Source organism: Pongo pygmaeus, chromosome 1, assembly GCF_028885625.2.
Source record: "Pongo pygmaeus isolate AG05252 chromosome 1, NHGRI_mPonPyg2-v2.0_pri, whole genome shotgun sequence".
NCBI lineage: Eukaryota > Metazoa > Chordata > Mammalia > Primates > Hominidae > Pongo > Pongo pygmaeus.
The window spans coordinates 186256391-186283186 of NC_072373.2; the positions used below are offsets into that span (position 1 = coordinate 186256391).

Consider the following 26796-nt stretch of genomic DNA (forward strand, 5'->3'; position numbering starts at 1 on the left):
ATTGGCAGGGGCACTGCCGTTACCTAGATGAGAGATGATGGTGGCCTGGGCCAGGATGTTGGTAATGGGAACATGGGCTTAGAAATTATTGAAAAATATATGGTAATTAAAGCTCCTAGAAATTATTGGAAAATATATGGTAATTAAAGCTCCAGGAGGGGATAAGTTTGCCCACGGAGAGAGAGTGAGAAGGTAAGAGACCAATGACAGTTCTGAGCAACACCCATATCTAAGAGGTGATCAAAAGAAAGGGAGTGTTCAAAGGAACCAAGGAGAATTGCATGAAAAGTGAGAGTGGGTCACTGAAGCCCAGGGAAGAGAGCTTCAAGGAGTGGATTGTTCACCAATTGTCTGTCAATCAAAACCTCGTGAGTCATCCTCACGAGTCATAGGGATCATTAGAGAAAGCAGTGTTGGTAAAGCAGTGATCAGATCGCAAGGTGGGAGATGAGGAAATAAGATCTTGAGTGTAAACAACTCTGAAGTTTGCCTCTAAAAGGGAGGAGAGATTGGGTACTAGCCAATGGAAAAGGGAGTTAAAGGGAGACTTGTTTACTTCCAAGATGGGAGAGAATTAATATATTTACATGCTTATGTGAAGGAACCAATGCAGAAGAAAAAAGTGAAGCTGTATCAGTGGAAATAGGAGTACTCAATAATGTGTGGACCCTGAAAAGGCCTGGATTCTGGGTTGGACCCTACCCAGCTGGAGTGGAGGGATGGGCTTAGAAAGTGACATCAGGCAATTAGCTGGGCGTGGTGGCAAGAGCCTGTAGTCCCAGCTACTCTGGAGGCTGAGGCAGGAGAATTGCTTGAACCCGGGAGGCAGAGGTTGCAGTGAGCCAAGACCGTACCATTGCACTCCAGCCTGGGCGACAGAGTGAGACTCCATCTCAAAAAAAAAAAAAAAAAAAAAAGAAAGTGACATCAGGCTTGGCCCTCTCCTGTGACAGGAGGAGAGAACTGGGGCAGACTCAGGAGAGTAGCTTCTGTGTGGCTCCTGTGGAGTAGGAGATAAGATTGTTTGCATGGGTGAGGGTTTTGGGGTGATGTTGAGGGCAGGGGATTTGAGATTTGTGGAAAGTAGAGAAACTTGAAATTGTCACTAGGGGTGAAGGGAGAGAGAGTGCACACTGATCAGGAACACTGAAGATTGGCTGGGCAGTTTTATATACCCAGCTGAGGCTGATGACTCTGATTTTGTAAGTGGCACTAGTCTATATGGTTGTGATTTTCTCTAGTCATACGCTCCAGGTGGCAGGCACAGAGAAGGCAGAGTCTGAGTTTTTCCAGGCAAGGGTGACAAGGAAAAGGGAATAAGAGAGTTGAGGATTGGCAAGAAAAAGACTGAAATGATGGACCATGCAATCCAGGCTCCAAAGGCAGACATGTCAGTTACGTTGCTAGGACAGAAACTATGATTTTTCCCTTCTTTTTCACTAAATAGAACCCCTGTATAATTATAGAACCCCTGTATAATAATCAGTGTGTACCTAGTTAAAAGGCTACGTTTTTAGTTTTCCAAACAGCTAGATACAGTCATGTCTCTGAGCTCTGGCCAGTGAAACAAAAGGAAATGTGTTGTCTGGGACTTCCAGGGATGATACTTAAAGGGAAACAGCTCAGCTGGGAAATACGCTATTCTTGCCTTTTCCCATCTTCCCCCTTTCTTTTTCCTGGAATGTGGATTTGATGGTTGGAGCTCCAGCAGCTGTTTTGGACTATGAAATAGTCTGAGGATTGGAAACCACATGCCGAGAATGGCAGGGCAGAAAGAAAGAAGAAGTCTGAATAGTCTGATGATTTTGTGGAACTGAGGGGTGTTTAGTCAACTTATATTGCAAGCCATACTCATAGAATGCCTTTCTTAGTAAAGCTATATTTCTTCCCTCTCTGTTTTCACTGGGGTTTTAGTCTAAACTTGATTATTTTAGCCTTTTTCCTAACATAGCCTGTGTCCTGAGATACAGCAAGAAACAATTTGATCAAATGTTTCAAGAGAGCAAAAGAAAAAAAGGGTTACCAACTTCCCAGCCTGAAATAGCAGCGTCCTCTTTGTCCTTCGGCCTGCCTCCTTTATTCAGTGAGTTCTATGTTGTAAGGTCCATTCCTTATGTCATTCTCCTTCCTGCCTTTACATTCTGTATCAGTTAGTATACTTTCAGCTGCAAGAAAAATAGACCCCAATTTTAAATATCTTAAATAAGGGGATTTATTATCTCACAAAAGAAATTTGGTGGTAAGGCGATCCTAAGGTCGGTTAATTCAGCATCTCAGCAATGTTGTCAGGGACCCAGATTTGCTTCCATTTTTCTTTCATCTTCAGCATGGTCTTCACAGGCTAACTCCCCTCAAGGTTGGAAGATGGCTTCTGCAGTCCCAGACATTATGTGCAGATACGAAAACATCCAGCAGAATATAAAGGACTATTTTTCCCTCATGCTTGTCTTCATAAGAGATAAGAAAGGCCTTCCTTGAAGGCCTTTCAGCAAACTTACCCTCACGTCTCAGTAGTCAGAACACATGCCCATCCCTGTGCCAATGACTGGCAAGGGAGAAAGGATCACCAAAAATGACTCGGACCACAGAGGATTAATTCTGATTACTTGAAGGGATAGTGGGCTCTGCCAGCAGAGCAGAAGGGGGTGGGTGTTGGGTACATCATCAAAAGTGAACAAGGGCCGGGACCAATGGCTCGTGTCTATAATCCCAGCACTTTGGGAGGCTGGGGTAGGAGGAACCAGCCTTGGTAACATAGCAAGACCCTATGTGTACACACACAAAAAAAAGCCAGGCATGGTGGCATACCTGTAGTCCCAGCTGCTCAGGAGGCTGATGCAGGAGGATTGCTTGACCCCAAGAGGTCGAGACTACGGTGAGCTATGACCAAATCACTGCACTCCTGCCTGTGTGACAGAGTAGGGCTCTAACTCAAAGAAAAAGAAGTGGGCAAGGAAAAATGTGAATACAGGAGAGACGATATATATGGAGAGAGTAAGGGTATAAATTTTAAGGTTTCAGTGAGTGAAAAAAAAAGTATATAGACAGGTTAGGCATCCCTAATCTGAAAATCCCGAATGCAGAATGCTCCAAAATTCGAAACTTTTTGACTGCCAGCATGACACCACAAGTGGAAAATTCCATACCTGACCTCATGTGATGAGTCGCCGTCAAAACTTTTGTTTTATGCACAAAATTATATAAACGATTATATAAAATTACCTTCAGGGTATGTGCATAAAGTGTATAAGAAACATAAATAAATGAATTCTGTGTTTAGACTTGGGTCCCCATCCGCAAGATGTCTCATTTATATGCAAATATTGCACAATCTGAAAAAAATTCGAAATTCAAAACACTCCTGGTCTCCAAGCACTTTGGATAATAACCTTGTTATTGTTATTGTCAGAAACAAGGGATATTTGGATTTACTATTTCAAAGGAAGAGTAGTAGGATGTTTAAAAGGTTGACTGTGTTACTGTGAAAATGGGTGGAAATTAGATACAATGGAGAAGGCCATTAGTGCTAAAGTCAAAGAATGAAGAGGCTGGCAACAAGATTTCTCAAAAGGTCAGGATATAGAGGTTGTGGCAGGCAGGTCTCTCGGGAGGGAGGTGGCCATGGTCTGGATTAATAGCATGTGCTCACAAGAAAGTCTCCAGATAGTCTGCTGGCACGTGGGTCTGCGGCCGGGTCACAGGTCCTGGAACTTTCCAGCTGCTTGGGGCAGCACAGGCAAGTGGCATAACCTCTCTGTATCTCAGTGCCCTCATTTTGCAAAGAATCTGTCCTGGTAGTTCAGGCCATTCTGCAAGAGGGTAAGGCCCTGACACCTTCCTATTGAAACCACTACAGGACTCAGAAGACTGATGAGGCTGCCAGGTATGGCAGATCTGCTCAGCTGTTCTCCATAGCCAACCCCTCCCTGGCTGGGTTGCCTTCACTTGGCTGTAGGTGATTTGGCTATAACCTGGCACTTCTAGTTGTGGCATCCCAGACCAGGAGGAAGGTGAGGCTTCCTGGCCCCTCTACCTGGATGGGGCCTTGGCTGGGATTGATCTGGGGGAGGCGGGCATCCTCTGTAATGGCCAGAGCAGCCACCCTGTTACTACAGCGTATTTCACTTTTAATTCTGACATATAATGTAATGATCTTTTTTAAGGCCCGATGATATTATCTGCCTGACTAGATTATTGAGTCTTCATCATCTCCAGATAAATTTATGGCCAGGACGAGGCTCAGGATTTATCATCAGTCAATAGAGCTCGATACTCTAACAAGGCGTGTAATAAGATATACATATTTAATGATCCAAGGGGAGGAGCAGTAATGGGAGTCGAGTGAGTGGTCCATGGGGCTGGGGCTCTGCCCTAGGGTTGCCATGGCTGTGGAGACATGGATGTGGTCTTTGTCCTGTGGTCCCCAACTCTGGTCTTTCTCAGGACTGCCTCAGTCTCCTCCTTCCCAAGAGCCTGAGGAAGGGAGAGGTAGGGGAAGGAAGAGGCAGCATTAGGGCCAGGCCAGAGCTAGGGCCCAAGCATCTTCAGCCCAAAGGGTGTATGCACCCTCTGAGAACTCTGCTCCCGCTTCCAGGCCTTGGAAGGGTTGGGGGTGTCCTCAGACCTGTACGCCCAGGCCCCTGAGCATTAGGGCGGGCCCACAAGGGAGGGAGTGCCGGGGCTGCATGCCCAGGCCGCACTGATGGTGACGGATGGTTTTTCATTATAGCCTCTCAGGTCCTGCCCGCGCCCTGTGTGGAAATTCTATTTATTCCCTAATTTGTAAAAATTCCCTCTTTATCTGATCCCAATCAGGGCGGGGTAATTGGCTCTCTGGGGCAGCGGCTGGGGTCCTTGATGAAGAGCTATGTGGATGTACCCAGCCCGGCCCCCACCCAGCCTGCCACCAGGGCCCACAATTAATAATGATTTGCAAATGGCAGACAAGCAATAACACAGAAAGATGTGGCGTCCGTGCTGCCTCTTCATTTCCTTCCCTCGCAGATATAAATGGCCACAGAACAAAAACCCAGCACTATAAATTCTAGAATTAGTTATTCACTGGGATAAATGGGGCCCGGAGCCACCAGCCACTCTCCCTGCCACCGTTCTTGCCTGCTTTCCCTGATCCAGGTTCTGGCCCCATGTCTGTCCTTGAGCCTGGCCCCTGACTCTTCTGCCTCTTTGGCTTGCAGCACAATTCCTCAGCTTCTCCCCACCACTCCAGCTACCTCCTCCTGTGTGGCTGAGACTTGGGAGTGGTCACCTGGTCTGGGCCTGTAGCTTCCTCTGCAGTGGCTGGAGCCAGCAGGTGGGATTCACCCTCCACCTCCTCTTGTGGACCTCCCTGGCTGCCCAACGTGGTTTCTGTCCTCATTCTGTATTAGGGTTTGAATGACACTGACATGTCCTGCCAGGCCTGGGAGTCTGGATAAGGGTTGGTCTTGGGTATCATCTTTGGCATTTGGGACCAATCATGTCCTTTGCCTAGCCAAATCTGAGTTGAGTTCCTGGTGGCCAAATGCACTGTAAGCGACATAAGGGGTTTGATGCTGTGCTTACTGGTCAGGCAGTTCTGGGATGCTGGCAAAGGGGTTTCCGGGCACTGTGCCCTCCCGGCCAGGCACATCCCCCCCCCACCCCACTGCCCCCAAGTGGCTGTGAGCTGGCGGGTAATGGGCGTGTAATGGCCTCATTTCCATGCCTGGCCTCCAGGAGCGGCGGTAAGTGTTTGATTGCCTTAATTTCCAAACACATCATTATCCCAGCTTTACCAGCGCTTAATAAACACTTTATGAGGATTTTTTTAAAAACATCTTCGGTCTGCATACTTCTCTGAAGTGATAAACTCTAATTAAGTCTAATATTTAAAAATATGGTAATGGTGAGTTGTTTGAATAAGTGGACTGCATTTCTGTAATTTCATTATTACGTAAAACACGCTAATTATTTGGAGCACGCTTATTATGGTGAGAGAAATCGCCTGCTAATCAAGATGAAATTGCCTTTTCCCCTTATTGTGGAACCATCGTCATCCTTCACCATCAGCCTGTGGCACCTCCAGGCACCTCGGTGGGGTGGAGGGGGCTGAGGGGCGGGGCTGAAAGAAGGGGTCATTTTGGAGTGGAGGCTGTAAGGACCCTGTCTGGGGGAGGGGTAGGAAGTTATGGGAGCCATGGCTGTGGGGAGAAGGGAGTGTGTGTCTAGGAAGTGTGTCGGGTGGGCCAAGGTGGCCGTGAATGGGGGTGCAGGGGACTGTGTAGGCCATGTCTGAGACAAGGAACCAGGGGGGTGGGGATATCAGGATATTATTGTTGGAATAACATTATTTTTAGATGTTATTGGAATAACAAAAATAATAACTAACCGAGCTACTGTTTTAAGCACTTCACAAATAACTCATTTCATCTTTTTAACAACACTTTGAGGGAAGTTATTGCTATAATTATTATTATTCCCATTTTAGAGAAGAAGAAACCAAAACAAAGAGAAGTTAAATAAAATTCAGGAACTTGCTCAAGTTCACATGGTTATTAAGTGGTGGAGTTTGGATTCAAACCCAGAAGCAGGATATACTGGGGCCATCTGCTGTGTCAGTCCTAAACTCACTGCCTTGGCCCTCATCTTCCTTCTAAGCTAACATTTGATGCTAAACCTGAAACTGCACCCAGCTGTTGGGTCCCCATCACAGAGTTGCCAGATAATACAGGGTTACAAATAATACAGGACACTAGTTAAATCTGAATTTCAGATAAATAATTTTTAGTATTAAAAAATATAGTGTAAGTATGTCCTGTATGGAGCTGGGGCTGCATTTAATCTGGCAGTCCTGTGTCAAGCAGGCCTAGGCACTGGCACTTTGCTCTCAGGGCATTACTGCTGCCAGGATGTCTGGACAGACAGATGTGGCAACAGTTGAGGTTCTAGAATGTGGACACACCCAAGGATCCTGCTGGGTCACCCTTACCATGCATGGTTCCTGCTCCTTGCACTGTTCTCCACACCCACCTCCCAATCACCCTACCCTACCTCTGCTGGTCCCTGTTCTATGGACTCTTGCCCCATTCCTCACCATGTCCTGAAGATCACTAATAAAGTGTGTTACCAAGCTAAGCATTCCGCAGGCAGGAGGCCTGTGGAGACTCCAGCAGACCTCAGGATGTGTCTGCATGTTCCTTTAGGCCACACTGCCTCTTAGTCCCATAAGATCAGCAGCTTGCCACCCTACTGTCCCTCCTGTTCCCCCAGTTTGATTGGCTTCTTTGATCATTTCACATACATTCTCTCCTGCCTCCAACAGACACATGTATGGGAATTGTATATATGATAGAGGTGTCATTTCAAAAGGGTGGGAAAAGTGTTGACAGTTCAATCAATGGTGGTAGGACAATTGGCTATCTATTAGGGGGGAAAAAGTTAGAGTCTTTATTTCTTACCACACACAAAAATAAATTCCAGACAGATTAAAAAGTTAATATATAAAAAAAACTGAAAATATTAGAAGAAAACATAGGATAGTTGTGTGTGTGTGTGTGTGTGTGTGTGTGTGTGTGTGTGTGTGTGTGTGTGTTTAATAATGCTGAGATAGAGAAGCAAGACATTAGCCTAGAAGCCATAAAGAAATGCCTGACAAATTTAGATGTCCCATAGGAATATGACTAACTCATCCAAAGCTAATATGATGTCCCATAGGAATATGACTTAACTCATCCAAATTTGCACCTTCCCTGGTATGCCTTATCTCAGTGAGTGGCACTGAGATCCTAGATGCTCCCCCTGTGCTGTCCTAATTCCCCCATTAAGGACTGCTCGTTCTATTTCCTAAAAATTCTCTCACCTCCATCCACTTCCCCCACATCATCAATAGATCTCCTCCATTTCCACTGCCACTGGCCTAGTTCTGGGCCATTATTTCTGGTATGGACCATAGTACAATCTGCTAATTGATCTGTCTGCCTTCAGGGTTAATCCTTCCAATCCTGTCCTCACATCTAGGATCATAATTCTGAAACAAGATCTGGTACTGTCATTCCCCTCCTTAAACATGTTAATGTCCATCATTCTCAGAATATTAACATCTTAAGCTCCTTAGTTTAGCATTTGGGTTCTTCAGGATTCCCTTTAGTCAGTCACTGACCGCCAGCTTCATCTCTTGCCACTCCCGATTCTTCATCCCCCCACCCATCTGATAAACTTATTTGGACACTCCACATTTCACCTCCATAAATGTGCCTATACTATTTATTATGCCGAGAACACCTTCCTCACCCCAGCCCTAACTAGGTGGGCTAGCTCCCTCCCCCATCCCCTAAGACCTCTGCTTAACTTTGGAATATTTTCCTAATCCTCAAACAGAACTAGATGACTTTTCCATGCATCCTTTTCTCATAGCACTGCACACCTGACAGGGCTTTCTTTGAGTTCCTTGAAGGCAGGGAGCTACAGAGTCTTGCACATCCCTCAAAAGCAGTATGGTACAAGATCACTGAGCATACAGAAGGTGTCAGTGCATGTTTGCTGAATGAATGAGTACATGAATGAATGGACTTCTAAATTCTTGGGTCCCCTTCCTCCTGAGGGTCTCCCTAGCCCAGGCCCTGCTTCCTGTCCACTACCACTCAGTTCCCAGGTAAGTACCGCTAATGGAGAATATCAGCCTCAGGTTGTTTGCCCTTTGTGAGCTCTTTCTGGGTGTCCTAAGTGATCTGAGCAACTCTTCTGTGTGCAGATTGTCAGGCAGACATTTGACTGTCCTTGGGCCCAGCCAACAAGCTTGTCCTTCCTTGTAAAGTGCTAGCCCCACTAATCTTCTCTCAGGGATTTATGCAGCTGCACTCCTCACATTATGGTCTTGGCAATATAAAAATATTTCCAACACTGAGAATATTAATGCCCCAAAAAAGAAGAGGAGAGGGTCATCTTGTCACAAATTGATGATCCTGCAGAAACATAAAAACAGGTTAGCCTGGCCAGGCATGGTGGCTCACGCCTGTAATCCCAGCCCTTTGGGAGGCCGAGGTACAAGAATTGGAGGCAGAGGTTGCAGTGAGCTGAGGTCACGCCACTGCACTCCAGCCTGGGCAACAGAGCGAGACTCTGTCTCAAAACAAAACAAAATGAAATAAAACCAAAGGTTAGCCTTCTAGAATTTGAAGGTGAGGTAGAGGCCTCTTGGAGGCCTCTATTGTGGGTGCAAGGCTGTGCTCCCTGCCACCCCACTCCCACCCTACAGCAGCTTCATGCTGGCTTCCTTAGCTCAATGAGAGATGCTGGAAGGTAAGCCTGCTAACCCAGGTGGCCCCCAGAGCTTCAAGCAGAAAACTTTCCAAGAGACTGTGTTGCCACGAGACTCACCCTGCTGTTCTCTCTGAATTTTTGGCCTATTAAAAGCCCCAGATCTGTCTCTAGTGCTTCTTCTGCCAAGCTTCCTCACTTTCTAGCAGGGCCATAGACTTTAAATACATACATACATACATACATACATACATACATACATACATACATACATACATAATTTTTTTTTATCAAGGTTTCAAGGGCTGGAAAAAGAGCCTAGAGCTGGAAGCCCATGACTGCCATTCCACTGACTTGTTAGGTGAACTGGAGCAAATTTCTTCCTTTCCCTGGTCTCTCTTTATTGTAGTGGGCCAATTGCAACAAGTTAGACTCCAGAAATACCCAGTAAACAGGATCTGAAGTCAGAATTTGGAGTGAATGCCATTTGGTTTCACTAAGTCTGCTGGCCCCTATCAGTCATCTGTGCTATCAATTGTATACACTTTCTCACCACTAGGTCCTCCAGAAAACTAGCTTCCTTGCCTTTTCTTCAGAAAGAGGAGGCATTCCAAGCATAAAGAACAGCATGTGCAAAGACGTGGGTGCAATGCCTTGTTTGGTCCTCACGATAACAGCAAGGCCATTATCACCCTAGTGGAGGAACCTAAGTATTAGAGACTTGCTAAGCCCTTGCTGCGTGGTATGCAGCCAGGGGGTGAAGTTAAGATTGGAAACGTGTCTTTCTGCCTCCAAAACCCACTTTGTCATTTTCAGAAAACAGTGAGTGGGTCCTTGAGATTGGAGTCCAGGGATTGAGGGTTGAGCATGGCAGAGACCAGAAATAACAGGGATCAATTTTTGCGGAGCCTTTAAGACATATTACTGGTGTAGACTTTAAACTGAGGGCAAGGAGAGCCACTGAATGGCTTTAAGGAAGAAGAACATGATCAGATTTATGTAAGAAATATCAGTTTGGCTGTAAGAGAATGAATTCGAGGGAGAAAGAGGACAGCTGTTGTAATCCAAGATGATTAGGCAGAGAAGAAGAGAAAATCTGAATAAGTTCATACTTGATTAGATTTGGAGAGTGAGGGAGAGGGCAAAGTGGCAACATGACTCAGATTTCTTTGGGCATTTTGGGTGGATTATGGTGCCATTCACTGGGATGGAGAACATAGCAGGGTGAGGGGTAAGAAGCAGCTTGGAGAGAAAATTAGCTCATGATTGGACGTTTAGGGTTTATCTAGAAAGAGATGTTCAGGAATATGTGGTGTAGAGCCCATGAGCTGTCCAGGCTGGAGACGGTGATCTTTAGAGGGTAGCTGAAACTCATGATTTAGATGAAGTCATCCAGTGTGTAGAGTGGGGAGAGGTCAAGGACAGAGACTGGGACATGGGGACCCTCTCCCAGCACAGGGCCAGGCACAGGTGGGAGAACAGTGCTTGCCCACTGGATGGCTGGTGGCCTGGGGGTTGGGGCTGGGACATTCACTTGGGCCAGGGGAAGCAAATTGAATGATTTGTCCAGCAATGAGGGAGGAGCCAGATGAAGTCAATAGAAAACTAATTTTCTTTTCTGCTGGAAGAAATGAGGTGTGTGGCTGCTGGGTAATTGCAGATAACGAGGGGACTTATTCTTAATATGCACAGCGGCCATGGTCCCTAGGGTACCGGAGACAGGAAGGATTGGAGGTGCCCTGATAGGGCCAGACTTATTTGGGAAGAAAATCACCCTATCATGGTCCCTCTGTTGGCACCACCACAGCCCATGGGCCCCATCCTAACCCCTCCCACTCTTAGGCCCCTTCCGGTCCCATTCCCCTTCCTGTCAACTGCCTAGCACAGCTCCTCCCTCCTCCACCCACTACCCCCAAAGCACAGGCGCACACACTAAGAGAGACAAATGATGGGGCCTCAGCTGAGCGGGGTGCGTGTCCGGCCCATAAACCACGGGGATGGGTCACGTCTGGAGTTGCCATGGTCGCCACTACCCACCCATCTGTCTTCCCACTGTTCTGCCTCAGACCAGCCCGTGTGGCTTCCTGAGTCCCTGGGGGAAGGTGTCACCTCTCCGTGCCCACATCCACTGCAGGTGCATCCACGCTGATCTCTGCGAGACAGGACCCTGTCTGACTTGCCTGCCCAAAGCAGGCTCTGCAGAGCTAGGATCTGGCTAGTGATACAGGGCCTGGGCTGATCAGAGACTGTGCCCTCCTACTGCCCTTTTCTAGTGCTGGAGGGTCCCCCTTCCTAGGCTAAGGTCCTGGCAAAGGTGGGCCTTGACATGCAGAGGCTTCCTGACCCCACCTTGACCTTAATACCCCCCCACACTTGATTATGACATTGATGTACAATATTTCTACAATCACAGAATCGATACTATGAAGGCTGGTGGTGGCTGAGGCCCTGGTTATGGCCCAGGAGCATCTAAGGGAGGTGGGAGAAGAGGCAGGTGAGGGGATAACGAGTTTGGTGGCTGCTGTGGGCAGCTGAACAGAAAAACTCACGCACTCAGGCTATTTCTCTCCTAGGCTTCCTCTAGTGGAATAAGCTCTGGGCAGGTGCACCTCCTGCTGGTGGTGGTGGTTGTGAAACAAATCCTGGCCCATGTCCATGACACTGAGGCACCAGAGGACTGATCCTTCAGCCTCCAGGGTTCTAGGACAGTTGAAAGCATTCAATACTGGAGAAACTGTTTGTGATAGTCTGATACAGGCAGACATATTCCACGAGGTATGGGCAGAAACAGGGCCCAAAAAGGTGACTAGCACCCACTTTGCACCTACTGGGACAGAGGCAGGGCTTCCGCCGATGTATACGGGAGGGTTTGGTAGACGGCTGATGGCCAAGGCTAAGAGGAGGACCACAAATCTGGACCCTCCCCATCCTGTCAGAGCTCCACAGGACACAGGGCAGGTGTGTTTCCCATGGCCCTGGCCCAGCAGTGCCAAGCCTTGTGCCTTGTCACTAGTGATTATGGCCTGGGTCACATCTCCCCCACACACGAAAGTGCCGGCAAAGTCACCCTGGCCATGGGTGTGATGAATGGCCGCGCAGTAATGAAATGGAGACATCAAGGCGGGTGGCGGGAAGACGGAGTGTGGCGGACGGGCCGTCCCCACGCGGCAGCAACAAGAAGGATCGCCCAGCGGCCGGGGGCCGTCAAGGGAGAAATTACACATTTACTCTGCCTTTTTCTTACTGCGACGGCGCCCATACATCACCGCTGGGGCCGGGGCGGGACATGCCGGCCAATTTCCAGCATGAATTATGGAACTGAGAAGCATCGAGACCAGGCTTCCTGCCGGCCCAGCATCACCCAGCCCAACCTGAAGCCAGGGATGCTGCCACCGGGGGATGGGACCACCCTCTGTAAAGCCTGTGGCTCCTGAATCTGACCCTGCTTCCCACCCCCACCCTTGTAAGAGCACCTGTGGGCATGGAGGGGAAGGATCTGGGGCCGATCTAAATGTCTTCTCTCCTTTTTAGACGACTGCAAGAACATTGCCAACATCATGAAGACACTTGCCTATCGAGGCTTCATCTTCAAGCAGACATCGAAGCCGTTCTGATTGGCCGAGGACAGGATGGGGCAGGACAGGGTAGCTGTTTGGCCCAGCCCAGAATCCTCCTCTCCCTCACCAGAGGGGATGAGGGAGAGTGGCATAGCTCTGTGTCCAGAGTGTCCCCAGCTGCCCTGTGGGCTCGTGCCCTTGGCGTGGGCTTGTGCCCTTGCAAGGGCTTGGCCACTTGGCCCTTCTGGAGCAGACACTTTGTGCCCCCATCCCCACCCCTCAATCTCAGCCCAGTATCAGCCCCTCCCATTGCGGGCCTGGGCTAGGGGGACCCAGGCACTCACCGCCTCCTCCCTGGTACACAGGCTTCTGTGGGGCCACCAAGCCTCCCCTGTGCCCCCTCCCATCCATAGTGCATGGTGTGTGGTGCCCCCAGGGCTCCAGGACAGATCAGGCCCCACCTTGTGTCTACCCCCATCCCCGCTGTGAACGTGCCACTGAATAAAGTCGGGGAAACGAGGCACTGGGTGTGTGTGCAAAGCCATCTGTGTGTGTGAGGCTGCTGCTGCGCCAAAGCTGTCAGGATGTGAAGGTAGGTAGAGCATGCTCCAGACTGCCTCTGTGCACAAGGCCATCCGTGTGTGACTGGCCATCACTGCAGCACCTGTGACACCCTCACTCAATATGCACACATCTGTGGAAGAGTGGGGACTATCAGTACAAGCTGTGTGCAAAGCCATCTTGAGTGTAAACCACAGGTGCTCTGAGGTGCAGGAGTTTGGGTGAAACTGGTAGTGGTTAGTGGTCAGAGAGCTGCTAAGGGCCTGAACACAGGCAGACCTACCTGCCACCCTGTGGAGTGGCTGTGACAATCCCCTTCTGGCCCACCCTTCCCACTAGGGGCATCAGAAGTGAAGGAAAGGAAAAGGAAGCAGCCTGGTCCAACTCAGCAGCTCTATTTACATAACAGCGTCGCCCACACCCCGTGGGGCCTCTCACGGCTTCTTGGCTTTCTTCACAGAAGATGAGCTGGAGGCCGACTCCCGTCGCTTTCTCTGAGGATACACAGAAGGCATTGAGGTCAGTGACCCCCCAAGGCCTGAGTCAGGCTTAGTGCATGTGCTTCACACGCTCAGGGACAAGGACGCCCACTGGTCAACCCACTCCTAACCTCAGTCTCAGACCCGCACAGAAGTGATGATCATTCCTGCTGCAGGCACTAGAGGGAGAGGAGCCCCTACACCCATGTGCATGTGCTCACTCGCAGGGCCCAGGCATGCCTCCCAGCCTGTCCAGACTCTTACCGAATTGGGCGTGAGGGGTGCGCCCACCACATCAATGATGGTGTCCTTGGGGTCAGGGCCAAGTCCGGGTTCAGTCACTGCTGGCTCAGCAGAGGCCGGGCCTGGGCCTGATGCTGGTGTGGCAGGGCCCCCCAGCACACCAGCCCGGGCCAGTGCCTCATGACGGTGCCGCAGCATCTGCAGCTCATACTCGCAGTTGGCACAGGCCTGCTTGAGCTCGTAGAGCAGCACCAGGTCACTTCGCAGCTCATTGAACATGTGCACCAGCTCCTCCGTAGGTGTCGGGCTCAGCTCTGCAGGCAGGCGGCAGGCAGCACAGGGGCAGAGCCCAGGTGTGGTAGAGGGCCAGCAACGTGAATTCCCCTTCCCCTGCCCAACCTATATCCACAGCCTCAGGTGGGTAAACCCTATGGGGCCCAGTTCCCACACTCACCCACACCAAGCTCCAGCAGCATCTGTTCCAGGGCCTTGATCTTCTTCTGTCCCACAGAGCTTGGCAGCTTCATCTGCAATGAAAGCTGGCAAGCTAAGCCTGTCCCAGCCACAAGAGGCTTAGGATGAAGGGGACAAAAGGCAGAGGGAAAGACGGTGGAAGAGAGATGGTAACAGATGGAGGTTAACTATGGGCCAGAAAAGGAAATAGCCAGGAAGCTGAATATAGTGAAAGCTGCTGTGACCTTAGCCTGGCCACATCATTGAGATCCTGGCAAGGCCACCTCTGTCTGCAGCAATCTCTCCTACCACTCCATCCCCACCTGCCTGCAGCGTTTGGGCCACATGGAGCCCAGAGCAGAGCCCAGGACCCAAACGTGTTAAAGGAGGTGACTCACGTACCCGTTGGCTCCGCAGCGTGACACCTGCAGACTTGAAGTCTGGAAACTTGATGCCTGCAGTCTCAGGAACAGCCTGGGGGAGAAGGCATTATGGAGAGTGTCACAGGGAGAGGGCCCAGGGTTAGTCCTAGCACCCCGTCAGCACTGGGTGCTCTCAGAACCCTCCACTTGGGGTGGGGCCTTATGCCAGGTGACCCTTCCACCCTGAGCTAGGCTGGCGGAACCTCCGCACCGGCTTCTCAGCCTCCTTTTTCTGGGGTAGCTTCTTCTTGGGGGCCTTGCGTTCTGTGCGCCGCTGCTCTGCAGTGGTGTCTGCTGCTGTGATCAGCTTCTGCAGGTCCTGGCTGCGTTTCTCCCGCTCCTTCTTCCGGGCCTCAATCTTGCGCAGCTCCTGTAGCAGGTACTCCTCTTCTGCCACCTGGGAAAGTGAGGGATGCGAAGTGTGTGAGGGCACTTCTAGGAGTGAGGGTAGACACGGAGGTGACGGGGTGCTGGGCTGTCTGTGAGGGAATCTGAGAAGTAATGGATCATGAGGGAGGTGAAGGGCTATGAAAAACAGCGGGGATGGCCCATGAGAAGTAGGAATGGGCTTGGGGCAGTTAATAGGGTATCAGTGGGAGGCAGGGGGACCTGGGAGTGGGAGTTGAGGGGTACAGAGGATGGAGACAATGAGCAAGGGGTTTGGGGCATGGAGGACAGGTATGTGGCCTTGGGCTTACCTGCTCCGGGGTCCGGTTGTAGAGACGCTCAAGCTGTTCCTTCCGCCGTCGTTCGTGCCCAGCATCAAATACTGGTATCTTAAGGTCTGTGCCTGGCACAGCCCGCACGTTGGCAAGCTTAGCACAGATGTGGTAGTACCGCTCCTTCAGGTCTTCCACAGAACGCTTCTGAGGAGCAAGACAGGGTAGAGGAATGAACATTCAGGGGCATGTGGAAGAGATGGCATAAAAGTAGGGCCTGCTAGACCCAGGAGCTGGGCACACATGCAAATGCACAATGGCTCACCTTGAACTGCTGGTGGTCATACCGGTCATGGATAACAACAAAACGCAGGTCAAAGCGGCGGCTGAGGTCAAAGAGGTGGTCAGTTTCTGCCTTAGTCCAAGCATCATCGTGGAGATAAAGCTGGTACTCCTGCTCCGAGTACACAGGCACCTGCACAGTCTACTAGCACAGAGGGACACAGTAGGGGCATGCCCACATCATGTCACGTCCAGCAGGCTCCAGCCCCCAGTGACCACAGCTCCTCCTGTTTGTTGCCAGCCCCTAGGCCTGTGCCCCTGCAGCATGGAGTGAGGAAAGAACTTGTCTGCTTGACTAGAGGTCCTAGCAGGGTTTGGGACTGTAGCCTGCCTCTGATTTACTCCAGGATCAACTTCACTGTCTCCAGCTCCAGAGCCTCAGTCATGGGACACACACTCCTGCCCCCATAGTTAAGGTGAGGGGCCCACATGTAAGTGCTTCTGTGGAGTCCAAAGGTCAACTCTGGAGTAGGACAGATGGCTAATTACCTAGAGAAAGGCCCAGCAGCCCCTAGTCCATACAACTCGTCTGAAGCACTACTGCCACCCAATGGGCACAGTGGGACTTGCCGCTTCCCCAGAGTTTGCCAAGGTCAGGCATCTCTACAGAAGCTGGGCCTGAATCCTACTCCCAACATACGCAGCCCTGCCAATGTCCCTTCCTCCCTTCTTCCACACCCCCAATCCTACAGACCTCCCCCAGAGACAAACAGCACTACCACCGGCTGAGTCTGTCAGAGACCCAAGGAAGGAGTCAATGCTAGACTAGATCAGGGAAGTCTCTCTTCTCAGTTAAAGACCATAACCAGCTCCAAAACTGGTCGCCTTTTGGACATCTCCTACTGGAGGTCCCCCATGCACCTCAAACTTAGCTCAGTACTGAACTCATTGCCCTGTCTCAAACATTATCTTCTCCAGTCCAGATTTCAGTCAATTATCACCATCACCCAACCCAGCTGCTCAAGCCAGAAACCTGGGAGGCATCTCAATTCCTATCTTTCCCCTTGACTCCTCCCCTTCACCAAATCTGTGGCTTTTATGTCCAAAATTTCTGTCTCCATTGCCACTTCTCAGTCCAGCCTACCCACTGTCACGTGCCTGGATCAGAGAAATAGCCTCCCTACTGATCTCTGCCCACATTCAATCCTCTTCCAATCAATTCTCCATCTGCAGCTAAGACGTGATCTCTTTGAACAGTGCTACTTAAAGAACAGTCTGCAAACCAGTGCTGTTTACACTTACCCCTGGTCTATGATGAGAATGGAAACTGAGAGTAGACACTGAAAAACTTACATAACAATTTTACAGCAATTGTATGCTGTTGAATCTAATATGAAGAAACGGACTTGTATTTTGTCTTTATAATTTTATTATCTTTATCAGTCTCTGATGGTTTGGAAATAGAAAAATGTCCTTCACCACAGATGATTTGAGACACACTGTCCTAGTGTTCTAGAATATATATCTTATCATTACCCCCAACTATCCCTTATTAAACTGCTCAGAGGCTCTCCATCTAAGATAAAGCATCTTCTAGATAATTCACAAACTCCGGAAGAGCAAGGGTTGTCCAGTTCATCTTGCACCTTTAGGACTCAGCACACTGTATGTATCAGTGTCTACCAAATCAATTAATGAACATGCATATAAATGACCTGGCCTCCTCCTGCAGCCACTGTCCCTCATGAACCCTAAACTGCGGCCAAATGACTAGCAGTTTCTAGAACATAGCAGACTTCCCCCTTGACCTCTGCTCTTGCCTGAAATGCCTTCCACTTCCACATTCCTTCTACCTAGATAACTTTCTCAACCTTTCAAGCTCTCAGGCATCATCTCCTCTGGGAAGTCTCTCTGGTTTCCCAGGTTTGGTTACCTATTTCTCCTATGCATTTTAATTCAGTTTAACTAAAAAACAAACAAACCAACAACTCAGGGCCATGTGCGGTGGCTCACGCCTGTAATCTCAATACTTTGGGAGGCTGAGGTGGGCAGATCGCTTGAGCCCAAGAGTTTGAGACCAGCCTGGGAAACATGGTGAAACTCAGTCTCTAAAAAAAACACAAAAATTAGCCAGGCATGTTGGTACATGCTGGTGGTCCCAGCTACTCGGGAGGCTGAGGTGGGAGGATCACTTGAGCCCTGGAGGTGGAGGATGCAATGAGCTGAGATCACACCACTGCACTTCAGCCTGGCAGACAGAAAGATACCCTGTCTCAAAGAAGGAAAAAAAAAAAAAACCCTCAGGAACTGTGCAGCCAGTCCTCTCAAGTAGCTCATAGTCAAGTGAGGAAGACATTTTTTCATTCATTCAACAAATATTTACCATGTGGCTGCAATACCTATGCTGGAGACACAGTGCTGCATATGACAGGCAGCGATCTTAGCCTCTCAAAGCTCATACTGCAGCTGAAAAAATAATTTTGGTACCGTGTGGGAAGTTTGATACATAGGGTATAACAAGTGACACTCCAGCCCGGGGACAAAGATTGGTTAGAGAAGAGGTAAATGAGGCTTTTAGGCTCTAAGTCTAGGCTATTCCAGGCTGCAGCAGCTGTGAGGCCACACTGTACAATGACTTAAGTAATGGACTAGGAAACCTAGCCCAATCTAGCTCTGCCTCTCACTGACAGGGTGAGTCTGGGAAGGCCATGCTCTGCTGAGCTACAGAAGAGATAACTCAGCTTGGACTAGGGGGCTGGCATAGGGGATGAAGAATATAGTCAGAAATGTGATTTATTATGGAAAAAGAATCAACAGGACTCAATAAATAGATGTATCACTGGCATCTAGCTCAAATGCCACGTTCTCAGAGAGGCCCTCGCTGACCAACCTAAGGTAGGACTCCCCTACACCTACAAGTTCACTCTTTATCTCATTTCATATCCATTCAAATCCTGGTTTCGTGTTATTGATGGCTCTTATTTGAAAGACTCCAATTTATTTCCTTACATGTTTGTTGTTTGTTTTCCCCTACCTTCTTTGTTCTGTTGTTGATTTAAATACTGTGAGGACTAAGGGAGAAGACTAAGTCAAGGACGATCCCCCAAGTTTCTGGTGTGGGCAACTGGGTGGAAGACGGTGCCATTCACTGAGATGGGGAACAGATTTGGGACTGACAGAGGGAAGATGATGAGTTCTGTTCAGGGTACCTACCTGATGTAAGGTACCTGTGGGGCATTCAGAAAGAGATACTAGTAAATGACTGGATGCGAAGGAACCACTGCTCTGGACTGGTGACTTGTAGAGAGGGTAACTGAAGCCACAGGGTTCATACCAAGAAAGTAGAGAACAAGAAGACTAGAGCACCTAGGATACAGCTCTGAGGAACAGCAACATTTGAAAGACCAAGAAAAGCCATGAAAAACCAGAGCAGGTCCGGGAAAGAACAGGATCTCTTGGGCAGAAAAGACCCACAGAGTCCTACTCTGCATGCATTTGCCACGAGGATTGAGTGGGTAATCACAGTTGGGCATGAGCGTGCCCCCAGAACCAACCCTAGGAGAGTGGAGAGCTCGCACAAACGGCTCAAAGTGGGAGGGCAATCTTGGCCTGTGTCCGAATGAAGGTAGCTTACCTTATTAAACCTGGCAAAGGGGTAGTCCTTGCCCTCCTCCGCTGCACGTCGCCAGTGGAAGAACATTGCTCCATCCTTGCGGGCCGGGTTGGTGAATGGCATCCACTTCCAAGGCCGCACCTTCTTGGAGCCCAACTTGGCCTTCACTGTACGGTATCCCTGGCCAGTGTCACTGGGTAGCAGTGGGGGTGCATCCCTGGCAGTGAGGTTTACGGAGATGGGAGGTTAGAGTCAGAAGGTGTGTTAAAGAGCTTTTTGTCCCAGGGAGCTGATCTACCCTACCCTATAGCAAGAAACTCATGTCCTGGAGCAAGAGATTTCAGGTCCTCCTGCATCCTGCTAAGCAAGCAGGAGCCCTTGCTGGGGAGGAGAAAATTGTTAGAGAAAACTAGGAGTTAGGGGCACGGCAGGTGAATCAAGGGCCAAAACCTGGGGGACTTGGGACTCCAATACTTGCTTCTTGTCAGAGTAGAGCAAGGCATAGACTTCCCGGTGCATGCCCTCGGGCCTCTTGAAAGTCAGTGTCTCAGAGGACTTCTTGGATTTTTTCTGAGGAAGGAAACCACATAAAGGAACCACAGCCTAGACCCTTTTCTGAAAATTCTTTAGTCCAGCTCAATCCCTGAACAAACCAGCACCTACAGGGTCAATGACAGGTAAACTGACACACTGTAAAGGCACAGAAACCCACTCCCAGGGACACCACCCTAACCCCAAATCAGAGCAGTCTCCTCCCCATCCCACCAACTCTCAGACTGTTACAATGTCTTGCTCTCTCCCCAACAATATCTTGCAAAAATCACACTTGCCTGGTCCTCCCATCTCTTAGAGGTGTCATACCCTCTTTGTCCCACCATCTCCCACGATGTCCCACCTCCTCCCTCCCATCAAGGATGACACATATTCCCTATCCTGTTATGTCACCCCTTTTATCGCCCAACTCACTGTTAAGTGTAGCACCCATCCCTTGCCCCATCTCTCTTCCGTTGTCACTCCTTCCCATCTTCACTCCCCTACCTTCCCCTAGCCAACGCTTTCAGGTGCCCCTGCTACCTTGTCCGGGTTGATAATGTCCTTCTTGCTGATGGTCCCAGAGGCTGCATCCCCTTCTGGACCCCCGAGTTCTAGAATGTCCCGTACATCCGCGCCCGTAGCCATCGCGCCTGAGAGATGGGGGAGCCACCGGAGGTCAAGGGTCAGTGCCTGAGGAAGGACCGGGCTCAGGTCAGGGGGCGGGGCCAATCCAGACCCAAGCGGAGGTGAAGGGGCGGGCCAAGAGGAGAAGGGTGGTCCAGGTCAGGTCGGGGTTCTGCCTGTGTCCCACCGCTTGGATGTTCCTAACGGCCCCTTCAGCCACCTGGGCCCTTGCACCTCCGCACCTGGGTCCCGCAGCTGCAGCCCCCACTACCACTCCCCCGTCCCCGCAAAGCCGCGGCAGAAACTTCCGGCGGTGCTCATTCGGAACCCGGCCGACAGAAACACTTCCGGTCGGTGTTGTAGGAAACGAAGCCGACTGGCAACCGAGGGTGAAAGCTACTGGCTGTGCTGAGCTTGCCACCCTTTGGTTCTCCCGCGAGTCTGTTTTCATTGGTGCACTGCCTGCTTTCTGGCATTTTCCGTCTACGATGCTCCGTTGCGTCTCAGGCAGTGAAGCGATACCAGAACTTTGTGACTTTGGGAAATCACTTAATTTCTCTGGACCTTTTTCTTCATTTGCAGAATGGAAATTGTAATGGCACCTGTGTAAATGAAATACCAAGAATCCTTGTAAAACATTAGCACGGTGCCTGGGACATTTACTATTTTTTTATTAAATGAGTTAATGATTTGAATTGCCCCCTCTTCATTAAGTGTTAATATGTACTAGGCACTGTGCTAAGCTTGGAGGTGAAGCGATAAACTTTAAATTGTGATAAGCTTGAAGATGAAGAAATAAAGGCAGAGCTTCCTAGGGCGGCTGCCAAAATGGAGTAAGGTGTGGGCCCTCATTTGCACCTCCTCTGATGGAGATATCCTTGGGTTGTGGCCTCGTGGGGCTTTCCTGGAGGCCAGCTTCGTGGCACTTCACTAGTACAGGAGCTAGCTGCACTCTTTGGGCTACGAAGAAGCCCAAAACACAGCCCCAAGCAGGAACCAGCTTAGAAGTATCCCTCAAGGGAATAAACCTGGGGATCTTCCTGGAAAGAGAGAGACAGACAGGAGGTCCTGAGGAAGGGCAGAAGGGACAAGGAAAGCAGCTCCCAGCTTCAGCAGTCTGCAAACCAGCCTGTCAATTTGAAGGACACATAGCCTGGGGGATAGGGTGGGGCTTGTTAAGGCATTAAGAAGGCCAGACCCCAAGTCAAGACCTGCCAAAGATACCAGCAGGGACTAGAGGAGCAGACAGTTTGCACAAGTTAGCTGTAAGTGGTGTAGCCTGTTCTGGCCTGGAGAAGACAAGGGTATACAACAGCTGTAGCCACAAGCCTGACTAGTCCCCAAAACTTTGGAGAACTAGGCCCGGAGGTACAAACCTGTTCCTGGGCCTGATTCCTGGATGGATCCACTGAGCTCCAAACAGTTTCCAGAGGAAGTCACAGTCTTACAGCAGAAATTGTCCACAGGGTAAGGAAATGGTCCTTGGAGCCGGAAGGGGACGGAGCAATTGGCTGCCTGAAACGCTTGACCCTAGTTGTAGTTAACTGTGTAATTATTTGTTTAATATATATCTCTAATAGACTCATTTCTGTGAAGACAGGGATCACAGTACATAAATGAATGTATGTGCCAGGCACTGTTCTAGACTCTGGGCATGCAGTGGGTGAACGAGATACAAATAGCTACTGGTGGAGCTTATATTTAGCGGAGAAGGAGAAACACTAAGGAAATAGACAATAAAATTGATAATGTAAGTTTTGATGGTAACAAGGCTAGGAAGGAAATGAAATAGATCGATGGGATGGAGAACTGCTTTCCATAGTCTGGTCAGGGAAAGTTAGTGGTCTCTCTCTTTTTATAAATGTGTATATACATATAAAAAATTCTGGAAAGGACTAAATGATTCCAGGACTCATTTAGTCAATTCTGGAAAGGACTAAAGGACGAAATGATTCTATCACTTGTTTTTATCTGGCAATTTATATTTTCTATACTTTCTATAATGAATGTGTACCTCTTCTATAATAAAAGGAAGGAATGAAGGGAAGAAGGAAAGACAGGCAGACTGTGTGCTGTGGGAGGTGGACCAGGCCAGAGTTTAGGAGACTAGAGGGCAGTTGTGACTATCTAGGTTAGAGGTGTTGGGAAACTGAACTAAGGTTGTAGCAGTGGCAATGGATTCCAGATGTTTAGAGAAAGATGACCATGTTATCTGCAAATAATGACAAGTTTATCCCCTCCTTTCAATTTATACATCTTATTTCTTTTTCTTTTAGCATTTTCCAGTACCTCCAGTAATTGGTTAAACGGCAGGTGTGGTCGTGGGCATCCTTGTCTTTTTCCAGATCTTAAGGGGAGTGCATTTAAATTTTTTCTGTTAAACATAACATGTGCTCCAGGTTGTTTGTATATACTCTTTCCCAAATTAAGGAACATTCTTCTTCGTTTTCTAAGAGTTATTTATTCCTTAAGGTGATCATCTTTAGCAAAAAAAAAAATGCTTTTCATCAATTGATATCAATTGATATATTTATAAGAATTATCTCCTTTAGTCTACTACTGAAGTGTGTTAACAGATTTTGTGATGTTACATTTATGGAATGAAATCCATCTGATCATAAAACATATGTAAAGAAGGTATACTTTTGGGCTTAGCTAGCTAATAGTTTATTTAGGATTTTTAAAAAATCAATTTATAACTGAAATGGGCCTATAATTTTCTTTTCTTTTAACTATCCTGATGTGATTTTGGAATCAGAATTATGCTTGTCTTCTAAAATGAGTCAGGAACCTTCATTCTTTTTCTACCCTTTGAACAATGCGCAACACACACACACATTCACACACACACATACATTTTAGTTTAGTAGAAATGACCCAAAAACCCTCAGGCCTTTTTTTGTTTGGGGGGCAAAGGGAGTCTTTAAGGATTATTTTAAACACTTATTAGTCTATCTCTTCTTGATTTCAATATTAGTAGTTTATATTTTCCTCACAAGAATAGCTAAAAGTGAAAAGACTGACAATACCAAGTGTTGGTGAGGATGTGAAACAACAGAACTCTCATACATTACTGGTGGAAATAAAATTATTGTAACCACATAGAAATATTGACACTATCTACTAAAGTCAAACATCCATATCCTTGATGTCACAGCAGTTCTACTCCTAGGTATATTCCTAAGAGAAATAAGTGCTTATGTTCACAGAAAGACATATACAGAAATGATCATAACACTGTTATTCATAATAGTCCCAAACTGGAAACAATTCAAAAGTCTCTCAAAAGTATAAATAAATTATAGTATAGTCATACAATGGAATACCACAAGCAATGAGAAAGAAAAAAATACTGCTACATGCAAAGATATGAATGCATCTCACTGACAAAATGTTGTATGAAAGAAGAAAGGCACAAATGAATACATAATGTATAATTCCATTCATATGAAGTTCAAAACCAGACAAAACTGATCTATCATGATAGAGATCAAAACAGTGGGAGGGGCACCAAGGGGGAGAAGGCATGAGCCTCTTGGAGTGCTGGGAATGTTCTACATCTCGATCTGGGTGTTGGTATATGGTTACATACATTCCTATGTAAACATCATTGAGCTGGTACATTTAAGAATGTGCCTTTTATTGTATGAAAGTTACACCTCAATAAAAAGGAAGCAAGTACTAAGCATATAGGAAATAATTGATAAATTTGACTATATAAAAGTAAGTTACAACCTAGGGTTAACAAAAGTTAAATCTTAAAATTTAGTGTTTTGTTGACCAAACAACAAGGAGGTCTCTGTGAATAAATTAATACCTTCCGTTACACCTATGTGAATAAAACTCGACAAATAAAACAAAAATCAGGCTAGGTGTGGTGGCTCATGCCTGTAATCCCAATACTTTGGGAGGCCAAGGTGGGTGAATCGCTTGAGCCCAGGAGTTCAAGACCAGTCTAGGCAACATGGTGAAATCTCATTTCCACAAAAAATACAAAAATTAGCTGAGTATGGTGGCGCACACCTGTTGTCCCAGCTACCTGGGAGGCTGAGGTGGGAGGATCACCTCAGCCCAGAAGGTTGAGGCTGCAGTGAGCCGTTACGATGCCATTGAACTCCAGCCTGGGTGACAGAGCAAGATACTGTCTCAAAACAATGACAGCAACAAAACATCAGATCAAATCAGAAATCACTAAACAAACTTAGATGAGCAAATCTGTGCTTATGAATGGTAATAGACCCCAAAGAGGGACTGGAGCAAGACTGACATCTTTCTCTGCCTGTATTTTGAGTAGACTTGCAAATCACATCCCTCAATCAGGGAAGAAGTGAAAAAAAAAAAAACAAGCACTTTGTTCCTGGAGATAAACAAAACAATACAAAAACAGGGCCACACTGAATAGTTCTAAACCCAAAATAAATGAAAGCTTAATTCTTTCCAGTACCTTACTACTGATGCCGTAGCAAAGACAACTTTATTCCCGATTTTTGCAATGCTCATCTCTGACAGAACTCTCATAATTTTGAGGGAGAATTGCTGTTTTTCCACCATGAACAAATTGGTAAGTTTGCTTATCTTTTTTATGTTGTATTTATTATTTGGTTAACCAGTCCTTCTAAAGTCTGGACTTTCTTACAGACTTTTTTTTGCAAGTCATTATTTTGCTTTCCAAACTAAAGTAAGTAAATAAAAATTAAAGTAAGAGATAAAGTGCTGCACCTTGCTCCACCCACCTTGAAGACAAAGTTACAAAAGTTGGTGATCCTCTTTGGATTTGGAGGCATATGAACAATATTTGATCATGCTCTGACTCATTTACAAGGTAACCTATCAGTTTTGAGAGGGGCCTGGCTCAAGAAGGGGTTCTGTGTGACATCCAGGTCACCGTGCAAGATATGCTGCCATTTGGGACTGATTATTCAACAGACCTAACGATATTGGAAGTATCTGGTGACAAAGATCTCATGTATAGTCTCTGGCAATCCTAATAGCAGAATCACAGCACAGCCACCCAGAGTTCTGAAGGCTATAATCTCACCTATAACCAACTACCGCTGCTTAAAAAGCAGTTTCTCTTACCTGGTGCAGTGGCTCATGCCTATAATCCTAGCACTTTGGGACGCAAAGGCAGGAGGATTGCTTGAGTCCAGGAGTTCAAGACCAGCCTGGCCAATATAGTGAGACCTGTCTTTACTTTAGAAAAAGAAAAATTAGCCAGATGTGGTGGCATGTACCTGTAGTCCCAGCTGCTCAAGAGGCTGAAGCAAGAGAATTACTTGAGCCCAGGAGTTTGAGGTTGCAGTGAACTATGATCACTCCACTGTACTCCAGTCTGGTTAACAGAGCAAGACCCTGTCTCAACAACAACAAACAGGCAGTTTCTGGCTTACAGTTGGGCACTTGTAGAAACTGAATGCCTGACCATGAGACACTAACTGGAACTGCCCAGCATGAACTGAGAATTATCCAATTCACTGAACCATGAAGTTGGGGGTGTAAGTCAACAATCCACTATTACATGTAAGAGATATGTGTGAGACCTTCCTTCCTTTCCATTATTAATATTTAAAGCTATAAATCTCACTCTAATCACTGCTGTAGCTGTACCTTGCAAATTGTTACATTTTCATTATCATTCTAATTTTCTGTGTGCCTTCTTCTTTGTTTATTTTATTTTTATTTAGAGCAGGGTCTCACTCTGACAGTCCAGGCTGGAGTGCAGAGGCAAGATCATAGCTCACTGCAACCTTGAACTCCTAGGCTCAAGTGATGCTTCCACCTCAGCCTCCTGAGTAGCTAGGACTACAGGTGCACACCATCATGCCAAGCTAATTTTTAAAAAACATTTTTCATAGAGATAAGGTCTCATTATGTTGCTCAGGCTGGTCTCAAACTTCTGCCCTCAAGCAATCCTCCTGCCTCAGCCTCCCAAAGTGCCAGGATTACAGGTATGAGCCACTATACCCAGCCTGATTTCAAGCCTTTTAAATTTAAGGAAACTTGTTTTATGATCCAGCATATGGTTCATTAGTGAATGTACCAAGTGTACTTGAAAAGAATGTGTACCGGCCAGGCACAGTGGCTCACGCCTGTAATCCCAGCACTTTGGGAGGTCAAGGCGGGCAAATCACTTGA

At 47.7% G+C, this 26796-nt stretch overlaps 2 protein-coding genes across 13 annotated transcripts in view; one reads left to right on the top strand and one right to left on the bottom strand.

Moving 5' to 3' along the window:
- The window catches only part of ERI3 (ERI1 exoribonuclease family member 3), a 134176-nt gene extending 120865 nt beyond the window's left edge, over window positions 1–13311 (top strand). For all 10 annotated transcript variants that reach the window (XM_054490806.2, XM_054490817.2, XM_054490831.2 and 7 more), the window contains one exon: window positions 12766–13311. In XM_054490806.2, the coding sequence (XP_054346781.1) occupies window positions 12766–12848 (83 nt within the window). In that variant the 3' untranslated portion in view covers window positions 12849–13311. The remainder of the gene's footprint in view (window positions 1–12765) is intronic.
- Window positions 13312–13731: 420 nt separating this feature from the next.
- DMAP1 (DNA methyltransferase 1 associated protein 1) lies at window positions 13732–21102 on the bottom strand. 3 transcript variants are annotated; one of them, XM_054490743.1, is made up of 11 exons: window positions 20904–21102; window positions 20578–20727; window positions 19982–20073; window positions 19525–19720; window positions 15934–16092; window positions 15648–15815; window positions 15161–15346; window positions 14930–15001; window positions 14529–14601; window positions 14096–14388; window positions 13732–13846 (listed from the first exon to the last, which is right to left on the bottom strand). In XM_054490743.1, the coding sequence occupies exons 2-11, from the start codon at window positions 20680–20682 to the stop codon at window positions 13787–13789; spliced, it is 1404 nt and encodes a 467-aa protein (XP_054346718.1). In that variant the 5' UTR covers window positions 20683–20727; window positions 20904–21102; the 3' UTR covers window positions 13732–13786. The 3 variants fall into 3 exon arrangements, with proteins under 3 accessions (XP_054346718.1, XP_054346727.1, XP_054346708.1); XM_054490752.1 differs by having other exon boundaries at window positions 20849–20985; XM_054490733.2 differs by having other exon boundaries at window positions 20882–20974.
- Between the last annotated feature and the right edge of the window lie 5694 nt (window positions 21103–26796).

Excerpts from the sequence above, each read along its gene's own strand:
- DMAP1 (XM_054490743.1), bottom strand. The coding sequence starts at position 20,682 with ATGGCTACGGGCGCGGATGTACGGGACATTCTAGAACTCGGGGGTCCA. Across the intron at positions 20,074-20,577 it reads ACATTATCAACCCGGACAAG|AAAAAATCCAAGAAGTCCTC; the intron begins GTAGCAGGGGCA and ends TTCCTTCCTCAG. Across the intron at positions 15,347-15,647 it reads ACAACCGGACCCCGGAGCAG|GTGGCAGAAGAGGAGTACCT; the intron begins GTAAGCCCAAGG and ends TCACTTTCCCAG.